Source organism: Corella eumyota, chromosome 5 (assembly GCF_963082875.1).
Source record: "Corella eumyota chromosome 5, kaCorEumy4.1, whole genome shotgun sequence".
NCBI classification, from domain to species: Eukaryota; Metazoa; Chordata; class Ascidiacea; order Phlebobranchia; family Corellidae; genus Corella; species Corella eumyota.
This window is the reverse complement of record NC_137494.1, coordinates 979,735-989,926: the sequence shown is the minus strand read 5'-3', so window position 1 is coordinate 989,926 and position 10,192 is coordinate 979,735. Positions and strand designations below refer to the sequence as shown.

General features: G+C 29.3%; 3 protein-coding genes across 3 annotated transcripts in view; all 3 read right to left on the bottom strand.

Annotated features, from left to right (window-relative positions):
• Window positions 1–299: 299 nt before the first annotated feature.
• On the bottom strand, window positions 300–2,160 carry LOC145753241 (adenylate kinase isoenzyme 6-like). The gene is made up of 4 exons (XM_082569641.1): window positions 2,068–2,160; window positions 1,625–1,783; window positions 1,171–1,309; window positions 300–674 (listed from the first exon to the last, which is right to left on the bottom strand). Exons 1-4 carry the CDS (start codon window positions 2,099–2,101, stop codon window positions 482–484), a joined length of 525 nt encoding a protein of 174 aa, XP_082425767.1. The 5' UTR covers window positions 2,102–2,160; the 3' UTR covers window positions 300–481.
• A 230-nt stretch (window positions 2,161–2,390) lies between these two features.
• LOC145752973 (uncharacterized) lies at window positions 2,391–7,166 on the bottom strand. The gene is made up of 10 exons (XM_082569352.1): window positions 7,146–7,166; window positions 6,252–6,485; window positions 5,516–5,657; window positions 4,966–5,064; window positions 4,664–4,755; window positions 4,288–4,451; window positions 3,640–4,033; window positions 3,440–3,557; window positions 3,095–3,259; window positions 2,391–2,742 (listed from the first exon to the last, which is right to left on the bottom strand). Exons 2-10 carry the CDS (start codon window positions 6,451–6,453, stop codon window positions 2,547–2,549), a joined length of 1,572 nt encoding a protein of 523 aa, XP_082425478.1. The 5' UTR covers window positions 6,454–6,485; window positions 7,146–7,166; the 3' UTR covers window positions 2,391–2,546.
• A 2,293-nt stretch (window positions 7,167–9,459) lies between these two features.
• The window catches only part of LOC145753122 (uncharacterized), a 48,159-nt gene continuing 47,426 nt past the window's right edge, over window positions 9,460–10,192 (bottom strand). The window contains exon 123 of the mRNA XM_082569520.1: window positions 9,460–10,074. Coding sequence (XP_082425646.1) covers window positions 9,967–10,074 — 108 coding nt within the window. The 3' untranslated portion in view covers window positions 9,460–9,966. The remainder of the gene's footprint in view (window positions 10,075–10,192) is intronic.

The following is a 10,192-nucleotide window of genomic DNA, read 5'->3' as shown; positions in this document are numbered from 1 at the left end:
ATTTTAATATTTCGTGATTTCTACAAGATTTATGCAAACATTTTGATCTAAAGTAATTTCAATTTTCTTGCGTCCTGAAAGTTGTTTATAAAAAATTTGACTTAGTATAGATTGTAATTTATTTTCAAAATGCCATTGTAATCAAAAATAAAACGATTTGCTGAAGTAACTTAAACATTATTCTCATTCTCAATGCAGAAATGTCAATCAAGAACTTTAACTTAATAAAACAACTGTTTGTGTTTTGTTGCAAAAGTCAAAATAAAAAACAACTTTAACTCTAACTATGCATTAAAACAGTGGGTAAATAAATCACATGCAAATATACTGAAAATAATAAAAAACATACTTCCTAAATTAACAAAAAGTTTTATTATTTATTAAAATAGCGGGAGAAAGAAAAAAAATGCATATTAAAAAAAACAACAACTACTATGTTAAAGATAACCACGAAAATTCAAGTCTTTTAAGTAAAAGTTTTTCATGATTGGTTTTTGGTTACAAATTGTTTATACCAAGCAACAATTTCTGTTACACTTTGCTCCATATTTTCAGGATTATTACTTTGTAATTCGTGGACAATTTCAGGTTTATAAGATTCCCTCGCTTCATCCAATATAGTTTGGAATATTTCGCATTCAATATTATTTCTTATTTTTGCTTCACTATAGCCTCTGCGATGCAAAACATTTTTGTCAATATTTGATTGAAAGGTTACAGGTTCGATTCCCAGATAAGACAAGTTAAATTACTTTAGTTTGGACTGCTATATTTAATGTCACCAATGACAAAATTGTAAATTAAAAAAATAAAATTTGAATAAGATTTTTAAAATCAATTTTTTGCTCTTAAAGGTAAAGTAAATGTGTTGTGCTATAATGTGCTTTAAAAAAGTGAAATAAAAATATTACATTAACTGCATTGAGAATAAATCTAATTTTGTTTTAGCCACAACTAAATTATGGATTTAGTGTAGTATATTTTCAGTGATGATTTAAATATACCCTAGCTTAATGTTTAACAAATTTCATTAAAAAGGTAATTAATGATCTTTAATATTTATAAAAATAACCATCTGACTCAATTTAAAACCACTTATTTAACAAATTCTATCAATTCCATAATTTTTTTTAAATTTTAAAATCCTTAAAACTTAACATTAAAACATACCTTTGTATTAGTCGATCATAGAGGATACTGTTATCTGTTCTTAGAACAAACACAATATCAAACCATCGCTCTGGGAAGAAGTCACATCCATGATAATCAACAATATTTCCTCCTTCACTTAATCTATCTTCCAGTTCATCTGACAGTTAAAAGTTTTTAAATAAATATATATATATAAATGTAAAATATATGTATTAGTGAAACAAATATTAATTAACATGGGAATGCAAACTTTAGAATATTATCTAACCTTTAGCAATGTCTGTAAAGCTTATAGCTTCTTGCGAATTAATATTAAATTAATTTAAGGTAAGTATTTAAAAAAAAAAAAATTAAAGGTGGACAAGTTTAAAAGTTCTAACCATTTGAGGCCTTATGGCTAACCATTTGAGGCCTTATGACTAATATTTTTTAATTTTTTTTATTGTGGCAAATTTAACTTGTTTAAATTTACCAATAATTCTGTCTTCATCTAAAATTGGACAATCCAAAATTTCATCAAATCCACAAAAAAGTTCATTTTCCTTCGCTATATCCCCAATATTAATGTAATTAAGATCAGTTTCTTGAGATATTTCTTGTGCAAGTGTTGATTTACCAGTACCAGGAGTTCCTAATAAAAGATAAATATACAAAATATTGGCAACTTTAATATTAAACTTTGCCACTAAACAATGTGACAAAGTCAGAATGTGAAATACATTATCACAATTAAAGTAATAAATCAGAATTCTAAAAAAATATGTAAAATTGAGAACTTCTCTAATCACCAAAAAATAGTATAATTTTATTTATTTATTACTAGTATATGTCTTGTGTTTCAAATTAAATTAAACAGGTATAACTTAAAAATTGTCAAAGTTGTAATGTGAAAATAAGTTTTAAATAAAATCTTACCTGTGATTAGAATATTGGGTTTTATCCGCATCATTTTAACCAAATATCCAGAAAACTTTACTCTTAAACTAATACACTAAACAAATATTAATCTAAAAGAAAAATTTGATCATATAAACCTAAGTTCAACGAGCTTTATTTCTTTAAACTTACCAGTTTTTGCAAAACTTATTGTTTACAAAATAACACGTGCACGACAGTGTTTCCAAAAATAATTTTAGTAAGTCTATATTTTTTTGTCCTCACGCAATTTTTTTATTACCAATGAGCATAATTTTTTTCTACATTTAAAACAAAGCTAAATGTGTCTTTAACTTACTTGATTGAAAATTTACAATAAAAAAGCAGAATGAAACCAAATACAAAAAAAATATAACAAATTTACTTAAGCTCAATATCGAAACACAATACATTCCGTTGCACGATAATTATAAATAGTATAACAAAGTATTCATGAAAATATGCTAACAACTAGTAATTCACTCCCTCTTTGTATTTATTGACATTGTTTGTACCCCTATAGTGGGTTGACTGCACAAAATATCAGCTCTAGAGTCGCCATCAATGTCTATGACTTGTAATAAATTACTTTCCCCTCTACATAATTCTCGACGACCCCTCCAATCGATGTGGTTACCAAACATACCATTATTACACAAAGTAATCTCAATATTCCTATAGAAAACAAAAAAGTTACCAATTAGACTTAATCAAAAAGTAAAATAAGTGCTAACCAACCAACAGCGTTGATTGTTGTCGAACACTTGGCATCACTAAATAAAGTCCTGGGTTCGATCCCCACTGTTCTTATGCTGTAGCATCCCTTAAATATGGTGCTTTAAACAGAATGAAATTTCGCTAAACTAATACTCAATCAGCAGCTTATTTAATAGGCAATTATAATCAATATTTATCCAAACTGGCAAAGGAAACTCCAGACTAAGTTGGGGTAATGGATGCTACTCTTTGTTTAGGTCATAAAGTCAACCTTTCCATATTAAAGATAATTAAATAAAAAAAATCCTACCCAGATTTGGTGTTATAACAAAGTAAATCAGATATTCCATCAGCATTTAAGTCCTCAACGTATCTTAATATCATTTCATCTTCATTTAGAAACTTACAAAATTGAGATGGTCCTTTCCATGATAAAGTATCGTAAGTACCTTGATCACTTGCATAATGTATTTGACTGTAGAAAAATGAAATATAAGTAAAAATATAAAGTTAAAGTTAAGTTTTACAAAACCATGTTTTTAAAAAATAAAAAATATAATTTAGGAGCTCTTTAGTGTATATATGCAATCATGTTTTTTATAAAAGTACAGTAATAAAGGTAAATTTTAAAGTCAACACATGCACTATAATTTACAGCCATCCATCCGCAGAGGCGCATAGTAAATCATCTTTTTCATCCCCATTAAATCTCCCAACAAATAATTTCCCATAAAGACATATCAGTTCTGGGCTTATTTTCAACTCTCCTAAGACTAAAATTTAAAAAAAATAGCCTATTAATATTTTTAAACTAAGAATAAATAAAAAATATTGATTACAATTTTGATTTCTTACCTGATTCATAAACTTTAGCTTCTGTTGTCGATGTTGTTGTGGTTGTTTCTGTTGTTGTTGCTACTGTGGTGCTTTGTGGTTGAGTTGTTGCAATTGTTGCTAGTGTAGTTGCAACTGTAGGTTGTGGAGTTGCAACTGTTGCTAGCGTCGTTGCAACTGTTGCTAGTGTCGTTGCAATTGTTGATTGTGTTGTTGCAATTGTTGCTTGAGTAGTTGCAGCTGTAGGTTGTGTTGTTGCAATCGTAGCTTGTGTTGTAATAGGTGCATTTGTTGTAGTTGTCGCAGCAATTATTGTTGTCGTAGCCAATGTTGTTGTTGTTGAAATATTTTGATTTACATCGCAACATTTTCTCACATGATAAAGCTTGTTTGTGGCAGTATCAAATCTGTATTTCTGTACAAAAAAATATATTTAAATGCTATAAAAATATCAAAATGTTAGGTTAGAGGTAATGGGTACCTATAAAAAATGCTGGATTAAATGTTAATTAAATAGATCGCTAATAGATTAAAAGAATCGCATAAATTAAACCCCAACCCTCACTAAATGCATTTAATTTAATCCATTAGGTTCATTTGATAACCATTTAATATACATTTAATCCTGTATATTTTATAGATATCAAAAAATAATACCGAACACTGTACCTCTTCATCATAAACACAATCTTCTTTGCCACCAACTTGCAACAAGTTACTCATACACTTCCTTGTTCTGTAAATACTACGATCACATGAACTTGTTTTACAAACACCCAAGGAAGACCAAGCAACCCAGCCTACCCACTTGTAAACCAATACTAGGTTTTTAGCTAAAAAAAAAAATGTATAGTTTTTGTTCTAATATTTAAAGCTTGTTAGTAATAAGGTAACACTAGTGGGAGCAATTATAATTCTTTACAATATAAATTTCTAATGGTAAGACAAATTTAGTTTATTTAAAAAAAATCCAACTATAAAATTTAATGTGATAAAATCTTTACAAAATATTGTAGACAAGCCTCTATATTTAAATTCATCTTACCTTCTTCACAGTCTATCCTACCACATTCCCCTTTATCCAGATAAGCAAAGAAACTCTGGGTGCAACCACCTTTAACTGAACATTCTCTAAACCTAAAAATATATAAAATAGGGCTTGAAAATGGAGCTTGAAGAAATATTGCGATTTACATCACAAATAAACTACTATAATGTAACAAAATATGATAAACTACTATTGGGTTCTGAAAAAAGCAAATTAGTATTTTCATGAGATCCTAATAATAAGAGGCTATGATATTATCCTAAATTAAGAAATTTAAAATGCAAAATTAAGGTTGTAACCTCTGTCTCATTCCCTGCACACCACAGGTGGCAGTACAGGGTCCCCAAGGCCCCCAATCGGTAAACTCCCCCCCACATTTCTGTGTAGCACAAGTTTTTCTGCAAAATAAATTATTAAAAATTGAAACTACATTTAGTGACAATTGAACCGGCAGCGTGGTGTAGTGGTAAGAACGCTTGCTTTACCACACATGGGGTCGTGGGTTTAATCCCCACTGACTTCATGCTGTAGCGCTCTTGAATAAGGCGATATAAATGGTAGGAACTCCAGATGATCCAGCACCTAATCAGCAGTATAAATATCGGACAATTATAATCTATAATATCCAAACTGCCCCAGGCAACTTGAGACTGGGTCTGAGTAACTGATGTTACTCTATGTTTAAGTCGCGCATTCGACTTTCCCACATCGAGGATAAAGATAAATACAAAAAAAATTATATATACAAAATATTCATAAAAGTAAATGCCAATTTTTTTTTAAATATCCCAACTTTTAGTATTTTTAACCCTTGATTTAAATGCCAAAAATCTCAATTTTTTCACTTACTGTTCAGCAGGATCGCCTTCACATAATGATGATATTTCTCCATCCTCATACTTGCAAGTTCGAAACCGGATAAGCACCATTCCTCCACATGTTTTTGGACACTTGGTCCACTGTTCCCATTCACTCCATGCTGAGGGTTTATCTAAAAAAATCAACAAAAACACATTTTATTTTGAGATATTGTCTTGAACTGTAAAAATTTACTACTTATATTTATATTGGTCACAAGTTTTTTAAACAGGTTGAAATAGTGTTTTAAAGGAAATTATATTAAACAATATACCAAACTGCCAAAGACAACTCGAGATCTGGTCGAGGTAACTGATGTTACTTTATGTTTAGGTTGTGAAGTCGACCTTCACATCAAGAATAACAGAAAAAAATAACAAATAACAATGCTATAATTTGCATTACCAACATTTTAAATCAATAAACAGTTCATTTCACCAGCAGCACGGTGTAGTGGTAAGAACACTTGACACACCACCATGAGGTTTTCGGTTTATTCCTCACTGCTCTCAAGCTGTAGCGCCCTTGAGTAAGGTGCTAAAAATGGTAGAAACTCCTGCTGAGCCAGCCCTTAATCAGCAGCATAAAAATCGGGCAATTATAATAATATCCCAAACTGCTGAATACAACTCGAGACTGGGTTGGAGTAACTGATGTTACTTTATGTTTATGTTGCGCATTCGACTTTTCCACATCAAGGATAAAGATATATACAAAAAGAAATTACCTAAAAGACCAGTAACCTCACATTCATACAAATCATTTATTTCATTGATGTCAGTTTGAGAGAGATTTTTCATGGTGTAATATTTTGCCTTTTCACCATTAGCCAGTGTGAAAGCACTTTTACCCCACAAAGCAAAATCATTAGATCCATACATCATGATGGAATCCAAATCAAACTTGTAACTTTTGTCAATTTCAGTCATTTTTGTTCGCTTTCTAAAATTACTATGGTATCCTAAAAATAAAAGTTTAGTTTGTAATAAGAGTTGATACGGCAAATCTTTTAAGATATTGTAATTTAAAAGTTATTAAAAAAATTAATACAATAAAACAAAATAACTTGAGAAACATAAACCCAATAGAAGATGACAACTTAAGGAAATGTTAGTTAGTTGCAAAAAAAAGTAAAGTAGCAATACCTTATATGCATATCTATTGTTCAACTTTTACATTGAAAGGACATAAAATAACATTTACTACTGCTTTTATTTCCACTAATCTACAACTTACTTGATTTAATATTTTCTAAAGTAACTGTAATGTACTGATCTCTATCTGGTCTCGACATTTCATGATAGATTCCCAATGCATGAAAAAATTCATGAGCTACAGTCTGTTAATAAGCAACAATTACTTAGCTCTAACTACATTGCTCAACATTAAGTATAAATAACCACTGTTTTGTATTTAAAGAACAGAAAGTCAAGTGTTCATATGCTATCTGAATTTAAAGGAGGTACCCTCTTAAATACCTAAATTACACTATTTTTGGACCTAACATACTATCTTAATTTTTGCTAAACATTGCTCTACATACTTATTTTAAAATAATAATCAAAATTTAATAGGCATGATTTTAGTAAACATTACTCCAATTACCCTACAACAATCTCACCTCAAACTGCCAACATCTTGCCTCTAAATTCATATTTTGATATCTTGAACCTTTTATTGAATCTCTGCCATACCAACCTATCAATGACCTAAACATGTAATACTTGTATTTAAGAAAAAATAATAATTTAAAAGATCAATCATAATTTTTAAATTAAATTTTTTTAGCTAAAATTTGGTATGACAAAAATATTACCTAGCCGAAACTTCAACACACAATAGAGCTTTAGACTAAGTAAGATTATTATCCCAAGACTGGATAGATAGAATTTAATTTCTTTCTAATAGTTAGGTAATACAAATAGGTTTAAAATGTAAAGAACTTACGAACATCGATTTGAAAGAGCGATGGAAACATGAAATGTGTCGCTGTCATCTTCTACAAGAATCAGATCAATACAAGTAAACTCGGACAAAAACTTGGTGACATCATACATCATTTCATACATAAATTTTTCTAAATTATGAATTGTTCTAAAATTTAAACTTATATAAACCGTTAACTGAAGCAACAAAAAGTAAGTAAACCTAGGAAATTTTTTTTTATAGATTTACTACTATTTGTGCAACAGTTCATGTTGATGAATAAGTAGTAAAAAAACATAAAAACAGACTTTATAAGAAACACAAAGAAAAACAATATTTACTAGCAGAAAGAAATGAGTAATGAACTTTGACTCTTCCCTTTTCGTTTTTGGGCCAGTATCCAATTGGTGTTTCACTTTTAGCATACACGCTAAACTTAGCTTCTGGTTCATCTGAGTAAGCATATGCCTTGAAATAAACATAACAATAAAGTTAATAATACAAACAACTTTATGCCGATTGTTAAAATATGTAAGCTATAAAGTAGACCTACATTTAAATATTGTTTTTTCAAATACCAAAAATACTTATTAATAAAATAATGTCACAGATGCAAAAATAGTATAATATAAGTTTTTTTCAAGGTATATATATATATATATTTAACTGATTTAAATAAAAAAAACATGATTAACTTACATCAAGTAAAGCACCAAGTGAATTCTCATCATAATTCATATCACTTTCAACAGTTCCCTTCTCTGCACATTTACAACTTACAGGACAGTGGTCTTTATCACTTTCATAAGCAAATGGGCATTCTTCACTACACAAAGTCACATCAAAGTCACATTCTTTAGCTGTTAATACATAAAAGTTCATTTACATAAATGTATTAATACAATATAGCCTATTAACCAAAAATATTCCTTTTAAAAAATTAAACCGAAAAAAACAATAAGTAATAATTTACCAACACAAAGATTAACATTAAACGGAGAATTTGCCCCACTCCCTTCCACTGCATTTTCTACAGCTTGGCAAGCTAGTTCTTTCATAGTTGATGGTCCTAAACAATATAAATTGTGTATATAATAAGATTTGTTATACACTGCAACAGTGGCAGCAAAGTGTTGCTGTTGTAACACCTGACTCAACTACAAAAGGTCCTTAATTTGATCCCCACTGTTTTAATGCACCAGCACTTTTTGAATAACAGTTTTAAGTAATAGAAACTCATACTAAGTCAAAAAATCTAAGATCAACTATATTTTACTGTAACTAATTTAAACTCACCTGAGCTAAGTGTAACTCCAAGAATAATACAAATAACTCCAATAACTAAAATGCTAACAAACAGTAACTTTTGGTTTAATGTTAAGCCCTTTTTCCGAGCTTTAGACTGTCGAGCTGCATAAATTCAAAGCATTTAGTCAAATGGTTAAACTTTTTTAATATCTACATAGGAATCTTTTAAAGACAAGCATAGTGTCAAATTTTTATTCTGTTTTAAGGCTGTTAGACCAGTTCTATTCACTGTTTAACTATCACACTACCAGACTATTAATTTAAGTATCAAGCTTACCCATACACTTTGACAAAATATATTTAAATGTTTTTCATAATTTAAGTACAAACCCTTTCCAGTGGCAGCTTGTGCAAGTCTTTGTTTTTTACTTTTGTTCGTTGATCTATTTTTCGAACTTTTCGGAGTATTCATGTTTAATTTCGTCTAGGATTAATGAAAGTGCAACGTGCAATAGTAGAAGTCAAGTCAACATAAGCACAATATGTCTCCTTGACATTAACTTATTTAATATTTCACATAAAACCTTCTCTTTTTGAAGTATTCAATTTTAAATGCAAACCACGTGATGTTAGCTGTTTTCGTGACGTAGGCAACAACATGAGTCAAGGTTGTAAATAATATGTGTTACTCTGGCAAGTTAGTATATTTATTTTTTAGGATACAAACTGAGTTGTCCTCTATTCAAGTAGTTATGTAATTAATTTAATAAATTTTAACTAAACATTTTCATAACCCTTAAAAAAGGCAACAATTTTGGTATTTAACCTTTTATGGTGTTCTTTGACACTTTTGCAGAGAAAAAAATAAAAGTAAAAATAAAATCATGGTCAGTTCGGTTCGGTCGTCAACAATGCGAATAAAACATTAAATAATACAATAATAAAAAAATAAAAAGAAAAGACAGAAGTCTAAAAGACAACTGAGGCAAAATCAGGTCATTCAAAGTCAGGTCGTCAACATCAAAACATAATAACAAAATAATAATACAATAATAAAAAATAAAAGAAAAAAACAGAAGTCTAAAAGATAACTGGGCAAGGCCAGGTCATTCGGAAACGGGTCATCAACATAGGAACATAATAAAGATAATAATACAATAATATAAAAAATAAAAAAGACAGAAGTCTAAAAGACAACTGGGCAAAATCAGGTCGTTCGGTAACGGGTCATCAACGTAAAATTAACAAAATAAACTTCTTCATATCAACTATTCATTAGTTTTCTTTGAAGTGGGCAAAGTATTGGAGAAAGCTCGATCGATTCCATATCTGAAAGCTGCATTAACATCACCGTTCTGTGCACTTACTTCAACAACCTGATGAAAAGAAATATTTTTGTTTTATTAAAGTTATTAGAAACCTTATAGAAACTAATAAAAATATATTTATTTATGTATTTTTATTAACTAACTAAAACATAACTTGGCATGTTAT